General features: G+C 36.5%; 2 protein-coding genes and 1 non-coding gene across 3 annotated transcripts; 1 reads left to right on the forward strand and 2 right to left on the reverse strand.

The window, feature by feature from the left end:
- Positions 1-18273, forward strand: LOC127087219 (xanthine dehydrogenase 1). Its single transcript, XM_051028081.1, has 14 exons — positions 1-330; positions 1277-1376; positions 1487-1595; positions 1743-3251; positions 3725-3967; positions 9935-10249; positions 10748-10987; positions 12581-12865; positions 12989-13210; positions 14321-14482; positions 16143-16277; positions 16487-16723; positions 17368-17541; positions 17771-18273. The coding sequence occupies exons 1-14, from the start codon at positions 198-200 to the stop codon at positions 18011-18013; spliced, it is 4107 nt and encodes a 1368-aa protein (XP_050884038.1). The 5' UTR covers positions 1-197; the 3' UTR covers positions 18014-18273.
- A 260-nt stretch (positions 18274-18533) lies between these two features.
- On the reverse strand, positions 18534-20135 carry LOC127087221 (extensin-2-like). The gene has a single exon (XM_051028083.1). It carries the CDS (start codon positions 20073-20075, stop codon positions 18675-18677), a length of 1401 nt encoding a protein of 466 aa, XP_050884040.1. The 5' UTR covers positions 20076-20135; the 3' UTR covers positions 18534-18674.
- Positions 20136-20614: 479 nt separating this feature from the next.
- Positions 20615-20687, reverse strand: TRNAK-CUU (transfer RNA lysine (anticodon CUU)). The gene has a single exon. It is a non-coding gene; the product is annotated as a tRNA-Lys (tRNA).
- Between the last annotated feature and the right edge of the window lie 2628 nt (positions 20688-23315).

Genomic DNA, 23315 nt, shown 5'->3' on the forward strand with positions numbered 1-23315 from the left:
CTAGAGACTTGGATTACGACTAGAACTCCTTCTGAGTTGGCTTCTTTCGTCTTCATCCAAAATAATAACACCATTCTTTATAAAGAAAGTGTATACACACAAATCAAGAGAGTTAATTATTTTTTATTCCTGTCATTTATTTCCTATTTATCTATAACAACAACAGTAGATAAATAAACAGAAAAAAGAAGAAGAAAATGGGATCATTGAAGAAGATGGAGCACGATTTGCAGGTTTCTTCAAACGATTCTCCTATATTATACGTTAATGGAGTTCGAAGAGTTTTACCTAATGGATTAGCTCATTTCACTTTACTTGAATATCTCAGAGGTATACAATTATACATCACCGCCTTTTCGTTTTCGTCTCCTTCAATTCAAATCAAATCAACACGCTTAATCGATTCCGTTTTCTTCAGCTTTTACTTAGATTGCTATATACACGCTCTTCAACTTCAACTCAACACGTTGATTTATTTTTAGCTGAATCGAAATCTTTTCACTCGCCAAAAGAGATGATTTGAGCTAGTTTATGAATTAAATCAGTTCAAAGATTATTTGATTTAGCTTTTGGAAGAGTCTGAAACAATTTTAGAGATTTTGGAATGATTTTGAGGCCTTTGAAAATCTTCCAAAGAAGAATTGATTCTGCATGAAGTTAGAATTTGTAGTTTGAGTTTAAACTTGATTCTTACACTTGTTCGGTCACTTTAAACATAAATCACTTTACATTCAAACACATGCATTCTATTTATGAATCAAATAAGCTGAATTAATAAAAATATATAGATAACTCAATTTCAGATAATTTATTTCATAAATTAACTTTTAAGCTGTATTTAGGGATTTTTTGAATTGGTTTACATGAACTTACCTACTAATATAAGCATTGTTTGTGAGTTTATGCATGCAGAGTTTATGCAAACAACCTATGACATGTCTTGTCCTTAAGTTTTTTTAGCGTGTTTCTTTAAACTCTCGTTATAGTTTATGGAAACATCTGATAAGGACTGTTTTATCTCTGGTTATAGAAATAGTTTATAAATAAGCACTTTATGTGATGAACACTCAATAGGATCATTTTTTAGCTTAAGTTAAAGTAGTTTGGTTCATGAATGGGTTCAATGAGTTAATTGGAAAATCTAGTATTGAACTAGTTTTGAGCTGGTTTGGTTGATTACCAACCCTACATTTCATGATTTAGTTTAAATTTTGTTTTGTATCACATGTGTAGAAGCTAAACTGATTATAGTTTTTCAATCTCTTTGGTATAAAAGATATAGGTCTTACGGGGACTAAACTAGGTTGCGGTGAAGGTGGTTGTGGGGCTTGCACTGTTATGGTTTCTCATTATGATACAAATTTGAGGAAAAGCTTGTAAGTGTTTCTTTCTGACGTTGTGCTTGGGTTTAACTCTCCTACTACTTTTGAAACGGTTCCTTGTATTAAATCAAGCTTACGATTTTAGTTTGAAAATATTCTTTCAGACACTATGCTGTCAATGCTTGCTTAGCACCTCTATATTCTGTTGAAGGGATGCATGTGATTACAGTGGAGGGACTTGGAAGCTGCAGGCATGGTTTGCATCCTATCCAGGTGATGCATGGCTATATTGTTTAAAATATCTTTTAAATGTTTGGTTTTCATGTTTGATTATTTATTGGCTTTGGCTATTATCTTATTATTTTAAATATATATTTAGTCATCAAGATTTTGAACATATTTGTGCGATATCCTCTCCAGGAATCTCTGGCTCGTACTCACGGTTCACAATGTGGATTTTGTACACCGGGTTTTGTTATGTCCATGTATGCGTTATTGCGGTCAAGTCAAACACCGCCTACTGAAGAACAAATTGAAGAATGTCTTGCTGGAAATTTATGCCGGTGCACAGGTTACAGAGCAATACTTGAAGCATTCCGCGTCTTTGCCAAAACTAGTAATATCTTATATACTGGCGTTTCTTCACTGAACCTTCAAGATGGCCAGTCTGTTTGCCCATCAACCGGGAAACCCTGTTCGTGTAATTTAAACAGTGTAAGTGATAAATGTGTAGACAGTGTTAATGATAAATTTGTAGACAGTGTTAATAGACATAAACCTACTTCCTATAATGAAGTTGATGGGACCAAATATACAGAAAAGGAACTTATTTTTCCTCCTGAACTGTTGTTAAAGAAACCAACCTTCTTAAATTTGACTGGATTTGGTGGGCTAATGTGGTATCGGCCCATAACACTTCAACACGTATTGGATTTAAAAGCCAAATATCCTAATGCAAAGTTGATAGTCGGTAATACTGAGGTAGGAATTGAGACGAGACTAAAGAGAATACAATATCCAGTTCTGGTTTCTGTAATGCATGTGCCAGAACTAAATGTTTTGGAAGCTAGGGATGATGGCATAGAAATAGGTGCTGCAGTGAGATTATCCATTCTCTTGAATTTTTTCCGGAAGGTTGTGACTGAGCGAGCTGCTCATGAAACTTCGTCTTGTAAAGCCTTTATTGAGCAACTGAAATGGTTTGCTGGATCACAGATAAGAAATGTTTCATCAATTGGTGGGAATATATGTACTGCCAGCCCAATATCAGACTTGAATCCTCTCTGGATGGCAGCTAGAGCAAAGTTTCGAATTATTGACTCAAAAGGAAACATCAAAACAGTACTGGCAGAAAATTTCTTCCTGGGTTATCGCAAGGTGGATTTGGCGTATGATGAAATCTTGCTCTCAGTATTCTTGCCATGGAATAAGACCTTTGAGTTTGTGAAAGAATTTAAACAGTCCCATAGAAGGGATGATGATATTGCAATTGTAAATGCTGGTATTCGTGTTCATCTTCAGGAACATAGTGATAACTGGGTTGTTGCCGATGCATCGATTGTTTATGGTGGGGTGGCACCATGTTCACTTTCTGCCATTAAAACTAAGGAATTTCTCATTGATAAGATTTGGGACCAAGATCTGTTGAAAAATGCATTGAAAATTCTGCAAAAGGATATAGTAATTAAGGACGATGCTCCTGGTGGAATGGTAGAGTTCCGGAAATCTTTGACTCTTAGTTTCTTTTTTAAATTTTTTCTATGGGTGTCTCATCAAATGGATGGCATCAAAGATTCTATACCGTTCTCCCATCTATCTGCAGTGCACTCGGTCCACCGCCCACCAGTTACAGGATCTCAGGACTATGAAATCATGAAACAAGGGACATCCGTGGGTTCTCCTGAGGTTCATTTATCTTCAAGACTTCAGGTTCGTTGAGCTTATAATGGAAAATCACATTGCAAATTTGTTTGTATTTTGTGATTGAGCACCATTACCAATGCTATTATATAGAGTGACGATAATTACGTACACACGCATAAACACCAAATCTCGTAATAAATATAGGCTGTCACAGATATGTACAAAAAGAAAGATATAATGGATGCTTTGTCCTAAAATAGTGCTATTTACATATGTAGTGCACTGAGCAAATTCTAATCGAATCAATCGAGACTTTTCTAGTTTTGTTACTTGCTGTACATATTAATTGCTTGCATCCTTTTTTACCTCCACTCTCTACCTCTCTTTGTCTTTCTCTCTCCCTCTCTCCCTATGTGTCATGTTTTCAATTGTTATTCTCCATCTTTCTGTTATGTTTGGCTTACATGGTCTCTTTAGCAGTTTGTCTTTTTCTTTTTAGTAGATTGCTTGGCTAAATGATTCTTACAACTAACATTCAGGTCACCGGAGAAGCTTTATATGCTGATGACATACCAATGCCTTCAAATGGATTGCATGCTGTCTTAGTTTTGAGTAGAAAACCCCATGCCCGAATACTTTCAATTGATGATTCAGGGGCCAGGACTTCACCTGGATTTGTGGGCTTGTTTCTAGCCAAAGATGTACCCGGTGATAATATGATTGGAGCGGTTGTTGCTGATGAGGAGCTTTTTGCCGTGGAATATACCACATGTGTGGGTCAGGTATCTAGCTTACTGACTATTCTGTCATTTCTGATCTGTTTGTTTGTTTGTTAAGGATTTTGAGCTTAACTATATTTGGATTGATGGAACATAACGGAGTGGAATATAGCGGAGTGGAATGGAATATAGAGCCCACTCCATTTTTTGGATATTTTATTAAAAATATCTCATTCCACTGCATACACCCCAAATCGGATAAAACAAAAAATGGAGAATTGGATTGAATGGGATGAAATGGATTCCATCATGTTTCATTCCACTCCATTTATTATTTGCAAATCCAAACGATGAAATTTCATTATTATCACTCCATTCCATCCTATCCCATACCACCAATCTAACAAACCCTAAAGGGAAGGGAATGGAATTCTGCTTCTTCCTTTGTATGACCTTTGCAATTCGTGCCCTTTCTTAATTGATGGTGTCATGCTATGAAATGAGGATTTGCAAAGTCACTTGCAAAAGAAAGGAAAAATATAATATGCAATGCATTAGATGTCAATATATATTGTGCAAATGCATAATTTAGACTTGTCTTGCATGCTAGAGCTAGTGAGGAAACTTGTCTTATTTTGGTATACAACACTCTACGTCTACACATTAGATTTTTAATTCAACATAATGCAAAGAACACTAGTATGTTACTACTTCTCCTTATTCAAGTGGTCCCAGCTCATGTCTCTTCATTTATCATTTTTTCTTTCTTCGTTCCCTGCATGCCCTGCCTACAACTCTTTTCACACAATTATATTGCAACAAAACCTGGTTACTTAACAGAGTCGGAGCCTCTAGAATAGTCTGAACAATGATCTTATCAGCTAAAAACCTGGTTACTTAACAGAGTTGGAGCCTCTAGAATAGTCTACACAATGATCTTATCAGCTAATTGTTGGTTGCTGATCTGCAGCCATTAAGGCACAATTATGCAGTCATTAATAAGGGGTAGCAATACAGAGTTTATAGCTGGATTATATGAATACATTTATACTTATTTATACAACCATATAGAATATTTCCCTTCTTGTATATAGGAATTAATTTGAGTTAATTAGGACTTAATTAGTTTCTTTAATTAAGTGTACTAGCTAGGCTATTTATATCCTATTCTATTATGTACAAACTCAATAAGAAATACATAATTTTTACATGGTATCAGAGCTACAGTTCTGATCCGAAAGAAAGAAAAAATATGGTTTTCCCATGGAGGAAAAACCAAATAGCTCAAGCATCTCAGATGCTGATCCAAAGGCAGCGACTGGAAACACCACCAGTCATAATGAGACAATTCTCATTACTTGTTACAAGTTCAATGGAAAGAATTATACACACTGGTCCATATCTGTCTGACTCTTCCTCCAAGGAAAGGGAAAGGAAGACTACATCACCGACGACGCTAAATAGCCAGCAAAGACTGATTCAAACCATGCAAAGTGGAAACTTGAAAACAGTCTTGTGATGTCATGGTTACTCAACTCCATGACAAATGAGTGTGGTGAAAATTTCATGTATTATGGCAATGCTGCAGAAATCTGGAATGCAGCCAAGGAGACCTACTCAAATGTGGATAATACTTCAGCCATATTTGAGATCAAAAGTCTCTTACATAATCTTCAACAAGGAGACTCTCTAGTAACGGAGTACTATCACACTCTCATAAAGTATTGACAGCAACTTGACATCTATGCTGACACAGAGTGGAAGTGTCCGGAGGATGAAAAAATCTACAAAAAATTGATCGAGAAGGATATAATCTATCAATTTTTATTGGGACTGAATAAAAATTTAGATGAAGTAAGGGGAAGGATTCTTGGAACTAAACCTCTCCCTAGCATTCGTGAAGCATTTGCAAAAGTAAGAAGGGAAGAAAGTAGAAGAAAAGTTATGTTAGCAAGAGGCCCACCAAAGAAAGGTAGAGGATGGTGTGATCACTGCAAGCGTCCTGGACATACAAAGGAAACATGGTGGGTGTTGATGAAAGCAAATCCACTGCTACTTATGAAAGCAAATCCACTGCTACTGATGAAAGCTTATCCAAAAGTACTGCAGAGGCAAACCCTTTCAACAAAGAACAAATAGAGATGTTGCAGAAAATGATGCAACAAGCAATGCAAAACACTAGTACTTCTTCCACTGCTACTCTTTCCCCAAAAGGTAATTTTTCTACTGCCATTCATGTTAATCACCAGAAAACAAACCAATGGATTGTTGATTCTGGTGCATCGGATCACATGACTGGGGACATCAATTTATTTACCAAATACACTTCTTGTCAAGATGAATCTTTTGTTCGAATAGCAGATGGTACTGCCTCTAAAGTGGCTGGTAAAGATTCAGTGATTATCACTAAAGATATTACTCTTGATTCAGTTTTACATGTTCCAAAATTAAATTGCAGTTTGTTGTCTATATGTAAATTAACCAAAAATTTGAAGAACTTTACTACCTAAGAGTTGAAGAACAAAATAAAAGATCATAGAAGACTGCCCTTACATGTTCATCAAAGAATGAGAACGATGTAATGTTATGGCATTATCTCCTAGGACACCCAAATTTTATATACTTGAAAAAGATGTTTCCATCTTTATTTAATAAAGATTCTGTTTTTTTCAAATGTGAAGTGTGCGAATTAGCCAAACACACAAAGTCTCATTATTCCATACAACCTTATAAGCCATCTAAACCTTTCACCTTTATTCATAGTGACGTGTGGGGACCTTCACGAGTGAGCAATAACACTGGGTCAAGGTAGTTTGTCACCTTTATTGATGACCATACAAGAGTCACTTGGGTGTTTCTCATGAAAGAAAAGTTAGAGGTAGGGAGTATATTTGAGAACTTTCATAAAATGGTTCAAACCCAATTTCAAAGCAACATTCAAATCCTAAGAACTGATAATGGAGGGGAGTACTTCCACCACACCCTTGGTACATACCTTGCCAAAAATGGGATTATACACCAAACTTCATGTCCATATTCTCCCCGACAAAATGGAACAACAGAGAGGAAAAATAGACACCTATTAGAAGTCATTCGAGCCCTCATGTTGTCCATGAATGTACCTAGCCATTTTTGGGGGAGAAGCAGTTCTTTCTTCATCATACCTAATAAATAGAATGCCCTAAAAAACACTCAACCTAAACACACCTCACCAAACCCTCTTGTCCTTTTATCCTTCGATTAAACTCATCACAAATCTCCCACCAAAGATTTTTGGATGTACAGCATTTGTACATGATCAAAAGTCAAATCCCAACAAGCTGGACCCAAAAGCCATCAAATGTATATTTTTGGGATACTCTCCTACCAAGAAAGGATATAAATGTTATTGTCCTCAGAAAAGACGAATCTATCACACTATAAATGTCACGTTTTATGAAGGAAATGTCTTTTATTCCAAGGTTGCCATTCAGGGGGAGAAAATGACAATTGATGAACACCAACCTTGGAAAATTATTATACCAAAATCTGTCCCAGAAACCTGTTCAGAAAATGTATCCGAATCTGTCCCAGAAACCGTTCCAGATACTGTACCAGATTCTGTCCCAAAATCTAACCCACCGAAACCTAGCTCAACCACTAAAAATTCAGAATCTGTCCAAATAATACTTGAACCTGAATTGGACCAGCAAACAACCACTCTTGATGTTACCAAGACAACAAATGGAAGAAAAGAAGTACAAGTATACACAAGGAAGAAAAACAATCAAACTCTTAAGGAAGTAGAAACATGCACTCTTCCAAAGTAAATTACCATGCATTGACTCATCCTCTAATTCATTGGATAATGACACTTATGACCAGAATTTAAACTTACCTATTTCCATAAGAAAGGGAGTGAGGTCTTGTACCAAACATCCAATTGGGAACCATGTTTCTAGTGAAAAATTGTTGCAGAAGTACAAGAATTTCATCAACTCAGTGGACAACACCCACATTCCTCAAAATTTCCATGAAGCTATCCTGAGTGGAAGGCTGCGGTTGTGGAAGAAATCAAGGCACTAGAGAAGAATGATACATGGCAGCTCTGTCACCTTCCAGATGGAAAGAAGGCAGTTGGATGCAAATAGATATTCTCGGTGAAAATAATGTGGACGGGAGTGTGAACAGGTATAAAGCTCGATTGATGGCAAAAGGATTCACTCAGTCTTATGGGGTGGATTATGAAGAGACCGTTGCACCTGTAGCAAAAATTAAACTCAGTCCGTGTTCTCCTTTCCTTGGCAGTAAATTTGGATTGGCCACTTCGTCAGCTAGATATAAAAAATGCTTTCCTAAATGGTGAACTTGAAGATGTTTACATGAGAATACCACCTGGACTTGAGACGTCAAAAAACTCAGGCAAGGTATGTAAGCTCAAAAGATCACTATACGGGCTCAAGCAATCCCCACGGGCTTGGTTTGATAGGCTTACACGAGTGGTTAGGATGCATGGTTTCCTCTCAATGCCATCTTCATTGTTTACGTAGACGACATTATTATTACATGTGATGACTATATTGGAATTGAAGGGTTAAAATTGAAGTGATAGACCTTGGTCAGTTAAGATATTTTCTTGGAATGGAAGTGGCACGATCAAAATTTGGAATTTATTTGTCTAAAAGGAAATATAATCTTGATTTACTTCAAGAAACGAGGATGTTAGGATGCCGGCCAACAGACACTCCTATGGAATCTAATGTGAAAATAGGAGAGGAAAAAGAGAGTCCACCAATTGATAAAGAGATGTATCAAAGACTGGTTGGGAGACTTATCTACCTAACCCATACACGGTAAGGTATTGGTTTTTCTGTCAGCATGGTTAGCCGCTACATGTATGATCCCAAAGAGACTCACATGAAAGCAGTTAACCGTATTCTACAGTATCTCAAAAAGGCACCAGGGAAGGGTCTGCATTTCAAAAAGGACACAAGCAGGAAAATAGAAATATTCACAGATGTAGATTGGGCTGGCTCAGTCACTGATAGAAGATCAACCAGTGGGTATTGCTCATTTGTATGGGGCAACTTAGTGACACGGAGAAGCAAGAAACAATCTGTGGTTGCAAGAAGCAGTGTTGAAGCAGAATTTAGGTCAATGGCTCATGGGATTTGTGAAGGGATGTGGCTCCAAAGGATGCTTGCGGAACTACAAGTTCATACTTACCATGAGGTAAGTTTATTGTGTGACAACAAAGCTGCCATAAGTATTGCTAAAAATCTTGTGCAACACGACAGGACAAAGCATGTAGAAGTTGATAGACATTTCATCAAGGAGAAGATTGACAAGGAACATGTAGAAATTGATAGACATTTCATCAAGGAGAAGATTGACAAGGAATTAATTTCTCTTCAGCACACACCCTCAAGTCATCAAACAGCTGATATCTTGACCAAGACACTTCCTAGAACCAACTATGAAAACTTAAGATTCAAGTTGGGTATGATAGACATCTATGATCCAACTTGAGGGGGAGTGTTGGTTGCTGATCTGCAGTCATTAAGGCACAATTATGCAACCATTAATAAGGGACAGCAATACAAATTTTATAGCTGTATTATATGAATACATTTATGTTTATTTACACAGCCATATAGAATATTTCCCTTCTTGTATATAGGAATTAATTTGAGTTAATTAGGACTTAATTAGTTTCTTTAGTTAAGTGTACTAGCTAGACTATTTATATCCTATTCTATTAATTCTATTATGTACGAACTCAATAAGAAATACATAATTTCTACACTAATTATACCATAGATTGTTCTTTTAGATAGTTTCCCAATTCACCGTGTCTACCTATGCTCAATCGCTCTGAGTGCCCACTTGACCCCGTGCTAATAATTGACTTTCACTTCCGGTATATACACGAACAAATCTTGATGTTGGTGGATGACATATAACGTGTTGGTTATGAATTCTCGTGGAATATCTAGTCTTGCATTAGCCTTTTGCCATTATTAATTGATTGGTTTTACACCTATTTTCCAGGCAATAGGAGTTGTTGTGGCTGATACTCATGAAAATGCAAAGATAGCTGCAAGAAAAGTTCACGTTGAGTATGAAGATCTCCCAGCTATCTTGTCAATACAGGAAGCCATCACCGGTAGAAGTTTTCATCCCAACACGGAAAAGCATATGAATAAAGGTGATGTTGATCACTGCTTTCAGTCAGGCAAGTGTGACAGAATAATTGAAGGGGAAGTTCAGATAGGAGGTCAGGAACACTTTTATCTGGAGCCACACGGTAGTTTGGTATGGACATTAGATGGTGGAAACGAAGTTCATATGATATCATCTACACAAGTAAGTTACACAATTTTGTGGTGAATGCCTAAAATTTATAATATATGTATCTTTTGGAAACTGAAGTTTTCTTAAATCTTTTATTGTTTCATTGTACCCATTGCATTGTGGAAAGTTTCAGTGAGGCTGAAATGATGTTCAAGAAGTAAAAAATATCAACGGACAATGTTATGGAACCATTTCGGAAGCTTTGTCTTTGGCATAATCTTTCTTAGCTACTGCATGTTTTTCCTTATGCTATGCAACCCATAAAGGGAAAATATACTGAGATGGGTATTGAATAAAAGTTTTTACATCAGCAGTTATCTAAAACTCTTTGACAGGGAAATGGAAATTCCCTTTGAAAAAACCATCTTATGAGGTGGTGGTCACAGGGATATTTCAAACTGTATTTTATGATGACAATTTCACTGAAAAGGATTATCAAACTAGATAACTTGATAAACTCTGGCTTGAAAAAGGTAACTGCATTATGCTAATATCATTGTGTTATTGCAGGCTCCTCAGAAGCACCAGAAATATGTTTCTCATGTTCTAGGTCTTCCCATGTCAAAAGTAGTTTGCAAAACAAAGCGAATTGGTGGTGGATTTGGAGGAAAGGAGACAAGATCAGCTTTTATTGCCGCAGCAGCTTCAATTCCATCTTATCTGTTAAATCGACCAGTGAAAATCACACTGGATCGAGATGTAGACATGATGATAAGTGGGCAACGCCATAGTTTCCTAGGGAAGTATAAGGTATTGCTTTAGTTACTTAGATAGATTTAATTCGTATTTTCCATCTTACGTTAATATTTATTGTAAAATTAATTTGACAATATCTTGATATTTCTGAGTGACACTTGATAGGGCGGGCACACAATAGACTGTCTAAAACCCTACTCTTTTGAATTGTGATTCACATTGGCCCTTGTTTTGCTTTCTTACAACAACTATGATTTATCCCACTACTTGGTGTTGAGATGAATGGTTCCTTCAGCACTCTTAAGCTCAATCAAAAACCAAAATATCACTAAGCCATTTGAACTGCTGTCTTTTTAGTACTTTCTCTTAATAATTTCTTAGGTCTTTATTCACCCATTTTAAATGGATTATCATCAATTTGATCCTTAATCATATGACCAAATTACCTTAGGAGAATTTCCCTAGTTTTCTCCCGAAGAAATGCTACTCCAAATTTCTGTGTATAACATTGCCATCAACATCCTCATCACTTTGTTAGATATATAAAATACCTAAATTATAGAGGTTCTAGTATGAATGATGATCTAATCAACCTTCACCTCCAAAACAACTATAACTTGCTTCTTTCAGAACATGCATTCCATGTTCAAAGTCATAATCCTACTAAGCGAAATTCCTTTTATTCCAAAGCCTTTCTGCACATCTCAGTTTAGATTTTCTACTATCAACTTGTTAACAGGACTATGACATCCCACAGAAATAAAGCATCTTGGCTTTATAATGAACCCATAGCGGTAGGATCCCGGAAGATGTGTTAAGAGTCTTACATAGGACAATATATGACTTGGATATCATATATGTTTATAAATGGGGACAAACCTCACCTTATAAGCCGGTTTTGTTAGGACGAGTTATGCCAAACTCAAATTCTAAGATGATATCAAGTGAAGTTTAAGATCCGCTTGGCCACTTGCTATTAGGTTTCCGCTATCGGGTTACCCACCATTTATATCCACGCATCAAGCCCAATAGTGTTGAGCGTGAGGGAGTGTGTTAAGAGTCTCACATCGGGAAATGTATGGCTTAATATTTATTTATAAATGGGGGCAAACCTCATCTTACAAGCCGGTTTTGTAGGAATGAGTTTTACCAAACTCGAATTCTAAGAGGTTGAACCCATTGCAAGTCAGTTATAAATAGCCTTACCTCATATTTTGTAAGAGTGTGATTCCGCAACTCGAACCTTTGACCTTGTAGCAAGAAACTCCAACCATTGGGCAAAATCTTCCCTTAATCCCCCCAAAAAAATAAAAATAAAAGCGAGGTGTAGCTTTTGCGTCTTAGATGTTCTCTTTTTTCTGAATAACAAAAAAGATTACAAGAATGAAAATTTGGAAAATAAATTTGACACAGGAGAAATAAGTCTTAGATGTTTGTTTTTCTGAATAATACAAAAGATTACAAGAATGAAATTTTGGAAAATAAATTTGACACAGGAGAAATAATTGACCTTATTTTGTTTCTCTCACCCTTGATTTCTTACATCCAAATGTTCCTGCTCATTGTTTGAGGCCTTGAGTTGATTAGCATTATTTTCTTAATTTTTGACGTGGTTGAGTAATTAATTAGAGACATTATTTGATTCAGGTTGGATTTACAAATGAAGGGAGGGTGCTTGCACTTGATCTTGAAATTTATAACAATGCTGGGAATTCACTGGATTTGTCACTTGCTATCCTTGAACGTGCTATGTTTCATTCGGATAATGTGTATGAAATACCAAATGTGAGGATAATGGGAAGGGTTTGCTTCACTAATTTCCCTAGTAACACTGCCTTTCGTGGATTTGGTGGCCCTCAAGGCATGCTTATTACTGAAAACTGGATTCATAGGATTGCTATGGAACTCAATATGAGCCCAGAAGTGATAAGGGTAAGATATACAATTTTGGTTTATTGTCAATTTGTCATTTTTGAGTAACACTTGAAATTTTACCGTCATCATACATGATGTGGGATTTTCCTGTCAATCTTCCTAAATCAAGTTTCTTTTTAGGAAATTAATTTTCAAGGTGAAGGATCCATATTGCATTATGGTCAGAGAGTTGAGCACTGCCCTCTATCCAAGCTATGGAGTGAACTGAAGTTATCCTGTGACTTTGTGAAGACACGTGAAGAAGTTGACCAATTCAATACTCACAACCGCTGGAGGAAGCGTGGCATTGCTATGATTCCTACTAAGTTTGGTATATCCTTTACAACGAAGCTTATGAACCAGGTAAATTCTGAATTCTACCACGTTATTTAATTAAAAAAATGTGATTTCAACTGATATTCTAGGTAATTCAGGGATGTTTAGAAGGAACCGTGTCAACTTTGTTTTATATATTGTTGTGGTAACAATTTTCTGGCATGAGATTGGGTAGCTGCTGCAACGGATAGGTTCAGAGATTATTTATCTGTTATAGGTGTCTCTTAATTTGGTTTCAATATTTTTTCGATTCTTTTATTTTCCTGTCTTCAGTTTCATACTGTCCGTGATCAAGCTTTCTCGAACAAGTGTTTCATCTGACCTCTTGAGCACCGTGCCTTTTAAATAGGTTAAAACATCATCATATAGTAAAATATTCAAGTTTATTATTCCTATAAGTACCAATATACATTATTGCAACTCTCTTGATACTAAGGAATTAGATAGGGAGAAACTTCTCAAGAGTTATGACCAAGAGTAGGAAAAGAGTAGGAAAAATTGTAGTAGGAAACAGAAAATAAGGGTTCTGGGTTACATAATTCTTCAAAATTGAGAATATAAAATATGGCGGCTGAGTACACCATCTTAAGGGTAAAGGTTATATATGCTATTCCCTCCGTTCCTTTTTAAGTATCATTTTTTGACTTTTTACCTATAATACCCTTTTATTACATTCATTTTACTTTTTCTCTTTCTCTAATAATTATCTAGGGGTAATTTTGACAAAATTGTAATTAATACTATCTTGAATTTTGCAAGTGACAATTAAAAAGAAACAAATTTTTTAAAAGAAATGGACACTTAAAAAGGAACGGAGGGAGTAGATTACTGTATAATACTAAGAAGCGCAATCCTAAATAAAAATCCATGATGCTAGTAATGTGACTAAAATACAATTAGATATACGTTAAAAATGAAAAACAAGAAATAACCTGTAAACCAACGCCACATACTTCTATTATCTTTTGTTTCAAAAATTCATTTGAAAGTGGTTTGGTATTGATCTGCATTACTTATTATTTTTGTTGTGCTTTTCTTGAAGATTTTGTTTTTATTTCATGTTCCTTTATTTATGGAATAATTCCATTATTAGAATAGAGATAACATTATGCTTGCATGTTTTCTCAACAACTGTAGGCAGGTGCTTTGGTTAATGTCTATACAGATGGAACTGTCTTAGTTACCCATGGTGGTGTGGAAATGGGGCAAGGTTTACATACGAAAGTTGCTCAGATTGCGGCATCAGCTTTCAATATCCCTCTTAATTCTGTCTTTATATCCGATACAAGTACAGATAAGGTACTAAGTTACTCTTCAAAAATATATCTTGAACTTTTCATGTGAAAATTATGCATGCATGACTCTCTTCGTTTCATAAACATTCATAAATTTTGATAGGACTTATTCATAAATTTGAACTTTAAAAAGATAATATCTAACACAAATTTCCAAGAAAATATAACACAAATTAGTGTCTGCCAGATAATATCAAGTAAATATAAGATTAGTGTTATATAAAACTTCATCGACTCTCCAAAGTATTTTCAGAAAATAACTAAAGCTCCTCCTAAACAAAGATGAAAGAAAATAGTAGAGGAAGATAGTCAAACCCCTAAAGGTAGAGGAAGCTATGTTGTTAATCTCGGAAAGCGGCGCGACGCGGTGAACTCCAAAATGGGAGTGGCGCGGAAGCGGGAGCGGTGCGGGCGCTATTTTAATGGCACTTATATGCTGAAAACATACTAGCAAATACCAAAAAAAACTCAAACTTCATGAAGTCTTAACTCTTAAGCAATAAAATACTTCCAAATACAAAATACATAATAGCATACTTCCAATTCCAAATACCATTAAAAGGCATAACTCTTGAGCAAAACATTGCAACATACTTCCAAAATAGCAATAAAATTCAAGAAAACAAACACTTAAGCATCTAAATCTAAAATAACTAAACATCAAAACTCTAATAAAAATTCAAGAATCATTAAAATTTAAGTCTTCATCATCACTTCCTCCGCCACTAGCATCCTCTTCATCGTCTCCAATATATTCTTGATCACCAAATTCATCATCTACTACTACCACTTCCTTTGCTTTAAGCTTAGATCTAGATGAAGAAGGTGGAGGTGCAGCTGCCTTCTTCTGCAATGCTGCTTGGCTCCTAGTGTTGATTGTAGGCTCAGCAGCACCACTTGCAATTTCAACATCTAGCCAAGACAAATCATCACCATCAAACACCATATTATTATCAGGTTGAGCTTCATCTTCACCTTCCAACAACCATAGGTTATTGTTATCAATATCATCCATGACCACAAGATCAATCAAATCATCGCTGTCAAAGTGCTTTTTCAAATTTTGATTATACTTGATGAAAATCAAGTCTTGTAACATTTGATGTTCAAGTCTATTTCTCTTGTAGTGAATCTATATTATAATTTTAATGTTAGTTTAAATAATAAATATACATTACCAAACTATTAATTTGAACCTACAACTTAATATCAACTACTTACATGCTCAAAAGCACTCTAATTCCACTCACAACCCGATGAGCTACAAGTCAAACTCAATATTTTAATAGCAAGGAGCTGCAAATTTCGTGTTTTTGCTCCATACCTCCTCCATACCTTCTCCTTTCGCGCCGAACCGGTACACTTGGAAGCGGCCACACTATACTTTCCGCCGCACCGCTGTCGCGATCGCGCCGGCCGCTATTGACAACATAGAAAGGAAGACTTAGAAAAACTATAAGAGAAACTATTAAGAAAGATCTCGAGATAAATGAATTTGATAGAAACATGGTTTTTGTCTTGTTGATAGAACATTATGACGTAGCCGACTCCACTTAGTGGGAAAAGGCTTGGTTGTGGTCGTTGTTGTTACCATTTTTTGGATCTGGGGCTATTCTTTCTGGAGCTAAATTGCTGTCATGTCTTCATGCTTGCTGTAAAATTAGGTTCCTAATTCTTCACCAACGGCAGCTTCTGCAAGTTCTGATATGTATGGAGCAGCGGTTTTAGATGCATGTGAGCAAATAATGGCACGCATGGAACCTATTGCTTCCCAACATAAATTCAACACTTTCGCTGAGGTATTATCGTATTTTCTATTTTTGCTTGTCAGTCTATGAAGTGATCCACTCAATAAATGACTATAACAGCACATTAGTTCATTCTATTACAGAAATGGCTTATGTATGTCAGTCTGTGTCTGTGTAGCTTTTGTGATTGTCTCTGTTGTTACAAAGTGCATTGTGGTTGAATACTACTGAACTTTTTGTTATGCTTTTGTTGTTTTCAGCTAGTTAATGCGTGCTATGCAGAGCGAATTGACCTTTCTGCCCATGGATTTTATATTACACCTGATATTGGCTTTGATTGGACCACGGGTAAAGGAAAACCTTTTAGGTATTTCACTTACGGGGCTGCATTTTCCGAGGTTGAAATTGACACCTTGACTGGAGATTTCCACACCAGGGTGGCAGACATAATTTTGGATCTCGGTTATTCTCTGAACCCAGCAATAGATGTTGGACAGGTGCTTTTCTTTTATGATTGTTCATTATACTTTTTATTGATTTCTAAATAAGCGAGAAATTTTATTCAAGAAGGAGAAACAAGAGAGGACAGGAATTCCACTAAACTAAATGAAGAATGTTGAAAGGAAATAACATACGTCAGTTTACTTATATTTTAATGATAAATGCATTTTTTCTAGTGTCAATGATTCTTATTGTTGCATTCACCTTTTTTTTACTCAAATTGCTTGTGTTGCCATATATAGTTGATTTGCAAGACATTACTTGACCAGGATAACATAATGTTTGTTTGTATATAGTTAGCTTCACTTTGTGAGAATTGTAAAAAAATAAATAAATCAAAAGCTGTTTTCCTGGAAGTCTTCGTTGCTGGATGTTTGGATGTTTGGTTCTGGATTCTTGGTTGTATGGACTTTTCTTTTTGGAATAGGATAAAATTGGTTGCTGGATGTTTGGTTCTGGATTCTTGGTTGTATGAACTTTGTTTTTGGGAATAGGATAAAATAGGTTCCCTGGTTGTATAATATTTAAAACTCTCAAAACTTCTTTTGAATTACAATTTCCTACTTTTATTTTTCCGCCCTATTTTTGGAAATTTTGTTTGATATATTGATATTTAATTTATTGCTATTTATGCTCACAGATCGAAGGAGCTTTTATTCAAGGTTTGGGTTGGGTTGCTTTAGAAGAACTTAAATGGGGAGATGCAGCTCATAAATGGATCCCTTCTGGGTGGCTTAACACTTGTGGACCTGGAGCTTATAAAATTCCTTCTATAAACGACGTTCCTTTGAAATTTAATGTCTCACTTCTGAAGGTATATTCCTGAATCCTAAACATGTTTCAGTTCTTTCTTGAGGTAACTAGATGGGGCATGGTAAGTGTGGATGATACAAATTGAAGTCATTCCGTTGTGCTATGTTGCCCGATGGCACAGTGGAGTCATAGGTTAATGGGAATCACGTTTTGCTTATTTGGCTATTCTGGCTGTGAAAATTGAAGATACCTGCATGTTCACTTGTTTTGTTGTTTGATCTAACTTGCAGGGTCATCCAAATATAAAGGCAATCCATTCGTCCAAAGCAGTTGGCGAGCCTCCGTTTTTCCTAGCATCAGCTGTATTCTTTGCCATAAAGGATGCCATCCGAGCTGCAAGAGTTGAAATGGGACACACTGACTGGTTTCCTCTTGATAGTCCAGCTACTCCCGAGAGAATACGAATGGCGTGTTTAGATGAATTTACATCATCTTTTGTTAATTCAGATTTCCATCCCAAACTTAGTGTCTGATACTCTATTTATTCATTTGTTAAGTTTCTTGGCATATCAACATATGAAGATTACAAATAGAGCATCACATGTACGTACACTTGATAGAAAATTAGTTATATAGGGACATGAGATCACCAATAATGGACTCAAGTCTAGAAAATGTCCGAAGTCTCACACCTTGGTAAGATGTAGCATCTGCTGCACTGCAGCAAAGCAATGGAAACATCCACTTGCGTCGGTATGTTATCTGTTTGCTTTATAAATTTAAATTCCTTTTACCACTGTTCTTACCGTTACAAATGCATTTTCATTTTTTATACTGTCTCCATGTGTGAATATGAAGCTTAAGATTTCCTTGCTAGTCATGAAAGGAATCACTTGAAATGTTTGGATCAGATTGATCTGTTATGGGGAAAATTTTAATAAATAATAGATTTCTTTTGAAGGAGGGTGGTATTAATTAATATCATGCAAATATGTAAGGATTAACAGCAATTGCAAATTATTTAAAATATAATATGAAGAATGTTCAGGACAAAACAGACTTTTGAATTAATAATGAGACATAATGACACACCAGGTCTACATTCACAACAATGCTATTTGATGTAGATATAAATGAAATAACAACAATGTATGAAATAATTTTATTGAAACAAATTAAGTTGGTTTAGCTGAATTAATAGACTCTTGGAGGTGGTGGTGGAGAGTTGTAGAGGTTGGGAAGGTGATAAGCCGGATGCTTGTGGACATAAGGAGTGGGTGATTTACGGATATATGGTGGAACATGGGAAGAAGGTGGAGGTGGAGATTTGTACACATATGGAGGAGGTGGTGAAGGAGATGGTGGGGGAGGAGACTTGTAAATATATAGAAGTGGTGGTGATGGGGATGGTGGAGGTGGAGATTTGTAGATATATGACGGAGGAGGTGAAGGAGATGGTGGTGGTGGAGACTTGTAAACATATGGAGGGGGAGGGGAAGGGGATGGAGGTGGTGGAGATTTGTAAACATATGGAGGTGGTGGTGAGGGGGAAGGCGGTGGTGGGGACTTGTAGACATATGGGGGAGGAGGTGAAGGAGACGGAGGAGGTGGAGACTTGTAGACATATGGTGGTGGAGGTGAAGGGGACGGAGGAGGTGGAGACTTATAGACATACGGAGGTGGTGGTGAAGGAGAAGGAGGTGGAGGAGATTTGTAGACATATGGTGGGGGAGGTGATGGAGAAGGTGGTGGTGGTGACTTGTAAATATATGGTGGAGGAGGTGAGGGGGAAGGCGGTGGTGGAGACTTGTACACATATGGAGGTGGTGGCGATGGAGAAGGTGGTGGTGGAGACTTGTAGACATATGGGGGAGGAGGTGAAGGAGACGGAGGAGGTGGAGACTTATAGACATACGGAGGCGGTGGTGAAGGAGAGGGAGGTGGAGGTGATTTGTAGAGATATGGTGGGGGAGGTGAAGGAGAAGGCGGCGGTGGTGATTTGTAAATATATGGAGGAGGTGGTGAGGGGGAAGGTGGTGGTGGAGACTTATATACATATGGAGGTGGTGGTGATGGAGAAGGTGGTGGTGGGGACTTATAGACATATGGTGGTGGAGGTGAAGATGACGGAGGAGGTGGGGACTTATAGACATAAGGAGGCGGTGGTGAAGGAGAGGGAGGTGGAGGAGATTTGTAGATATATGGTGGGGGAGGTGAGGGAGAAGGTGGTGGTGGTGACTTATAAACATAAGGAGGGGGTGGTGATGGGGATGGCGGAGGTGGAGATTTATAGACATATGGCGGAGGAGGTGAGGGAGAAGGTGGTGGTGGTGACTTATAAATATAAGGTGGAGGTGGTGAATGAGAAGGTGGGGGTGGAGATTTGTAAGTGTATGATGGAGTTAATTTGTGATAGTGGTGTGAGTGTTCTGCATGCTGTGGGACTTTCTGTGAGGATGGATATTCTGGATGCTTTGGAGGTGAAGAGTAGTACTTTGGCTGGGATGCATAATAATGTATATCAGCAGCAACATTAATATGAACACTGATAGCAATTAGGCAAAATGCCATTGCATAGGTAAGTGAAGTTCCCATCTTCTCTTTGAAACGTGTTTGCTCTGCAAATTAAAGTATGCATCATCCCCTTTATATAGTGTTAGCTTCTTTCAATTGTGGCCTGGAACATCTCTCTGTCAGTGCATCTTAAATTTATATGTATGCTGCTCCACTACTCTTTTATTTATAACACATGTATATTTTAAGTTGAAGACTTGAAAGTATTGGTTGTCCATTAAGGGAGTTCATATTTCTCAGTCTCACAATATAGAATAGAAATTAACAAAGTCAAGTATGAGGGTTGGTAATAGCATGCTGGATATATGCATTTGTTAGATTGAATCATTTTTTAAAAATACCGCGTAAAAGCCAACTTTTGTTTTTGAATGTCCTTTTTAAAAGTATTTGGCGCATAATTTAATATTCTTGAGCAAATTATAGAAGTCAGCCTTTATCATAACAAACATGAGAATAGTTACTTTCAAATTATTAATTATTAAAAATAAAATTTACTATTTTTCTTTTGAGTTATTATTACTTTTTTCTTTTAAGAAAAATATTGTAAGACACATTAATATCGCCCACCGTGGGGCTCGAACCCACGACCACAAGGTTAAGAGCCTTGCGCTCTACCAACTGAGCTAGACGGGCTTGGTGTAACATGTTTGGGAAGTCGCTTATACCACTCTATATGGGTGAAGAAACATTCTATAGAAATTCTAAAATGCCCTTCTGAGTACGGAGGTGGATTTTTAGACATACTTCGAGCCTCATCAAATTTTGTCCCACTTGAGTCTCTTATATTTTTTCTAAAATTTATTTCGGAAACGCATTTTCGAAACCACTCCATGTATAGCCCGTGCATTTAGGGATGACAATTGAGAGAGTTTGAGCAGGGTATTATAGTATCTATCCCCATACCCGCGATTTGAAAAAATTTCTATGCTCGAGTTCATATCCGTTTGGATGTCAAAGTTAGCACCTGTATCCGTGTCATATGGATATGTAAGTACCCATAGCTGTATCTGCGACCCGTATTCCTATTAAAAAAAATAGAACAATTATAAATTATCATATAATTTTAAATTTTTAAAAATATTAAAAAGTTTTCAAACAATTTATTGTTGAAATAAACGAACGTTTATATTAAATACGTAATGTTTTAACATTGATATCCGTTTTAGAACCGATAGACATATATTTTTATATAATAATATAAATTAAAAGATATAAATATAAATAAAAATACATAAATATATAATGTGCGGGGAGGGGCGGGGCACATTGGTGCCCATACCCGTTTATTTTTATGGATAATTATTCGAGGCCATGTCCGTTTCTATTTTTGTTGGTTTTTACCCTATTTATTGTGGGTAAATTTGTGGGTGCCCATTGGGGATGGGTCAAATTGCCATTCCTACGTGCATTCTTTATCGAAACACATTTTTTTAAACATAAATTGATCTGGAGATGTGACGATGTATTATTAATATACTAACATATTTAATTATATATAAATTAAATCATACACTTTTGAAATAATATGAAAATGACATATATAAATTAATAAATTCAGAGTACACAATGAAGTCAAAATAAAATACAACTGATAATAGTGATTCTAATACAAATACTATATACTACTGAGTTTGACGGACTCGAGTCCCCTGTTTTTATGCTCTTTCTGTAATGCAGTGTCTCATGTGTCTCCCCCATGATGGCATCTAAATCGTTCCTCATCTTAGAGCCATAAAATGAGTCCTCTATCTATACTCGTCTGTCCAAGCTTCATCATACGACGACATCTAAGAAACACATCTACATCATGATATGCTCTAGCCTGCTCATCCTCTAGTATCTTCTAATGAGTTGACCTAAGCGGATCTTGTAACACCTTAATCCATGACTCAACATTTAATAAGTTAGTTAAAATAAAATTTCACGATTAGAGTGTCACGCATGCTTCACTAGAGCATAGAAAAATCAACATAACATAGTCATTTAAAAATAAGCAGCGAAAAATAATTAAGTTCAACATATAAGTGTCAACATCAAAAGAATAACAAAACTCCAACATAAGTAAGACATAAAGCAAATAAAGAATGAACATCGTATCCCTGATGCTACATATCAGAGCGACTCCTCTAAGACTCAATGATAAAAGCTAATGAGACATCAACGTCATCCTCTAACTCAAATGACTACTCTTGTACCTGATTGTCTGTACTCTAGAGGAGCACAGACGCCACAATAACAAAAGGGGTGAGAATGCACCTTACAAATGTTAATGGTGAAAATTAACAATAGGATGGTAAATGAGACAACAACAAATATAATATTCTCACAAAAACACTATCTAATTTATAATGAAAATTCCAACGCACCAACTCCTTCATCAATATGCATGTGGTACCGAGTTTTTGGGGTCAGAGGTTTGTTACTTATTGTCCATGCCTCTGGTTTCTTTATGAACTGTGTCCCTCTTTAGACATGAGACCGCCACGATTCTTCTCTGAACCTGACCACACTGGATCGAAGTCCCACCTAACTCCAAAATATATGCATGCATGATCATGTATAGAAAACATGAATGCAACTCAAACAATCATCAAAATCATTTCTAAAAAATCATCTAAAAAATCACCTCAAAATCATCGTCAAAATATGGTTACACTCCTGAACTATAAGGTTGCCAATAATCACGCCTCACTGTAATCCCACCGGATTACTAATCTCAAAAATATAATTTATTAAATAAATATATTATATCATCAAATTGAGTAAAGGTATATTATTACTCAACAATCTTAAAATCAATAAAATACTTAGAACGTCTCAAAATGTTATTATATTCTTTTTAACTTAATAAAATTCTCAAAAACCTCAAAAACAACCCAACAACAATTTTTAACTCTCAAAATAACTCTAGAGTATCCAAAAATTCTCTAAAGTGCTAAAAAATGCTATAAGGAATACTCTTCACACGTGATAACTCTACTAACTCTAAGGGCTGAGAATTCAACTCCAATTACTCAAAATTGATCCAAAGGTCCCAAAAAGGTATCTGATGTCATAAGTTGCTAAAAAAATTAGCGAGAAACTCCCCGAACTCGAAATACAGAAAAATGCCTGAACCTTCCGAACCCGTCGTCGGGCGCAAACTAACGCCGCCGCCTCACGAAGAAGCTCTAGACGTCTGCCACCACCATTGCAGCGCGGCCCCCTGCCGCCATTGCAATGCGACTTTGCGACCTCCGACCGCACCACCGCGACACGACC

Source organism: Lathyrus oleraceus, chromosome 5 (assembly GCF_024323335.1).
Source record: "Lathyrus oleraceus cultivar Zhongwan6 chromosome 5, CAAS_Psat_ZW6_1.0, whole genome shotgun sequence".
Classification (NCBI taxonomy): Eukaryota; Viridiplantae; Streptophyta; class Magnoliopsida; order Fabales; family Fabaceae; genus Lathyrus; species Lathyrus oleraceus.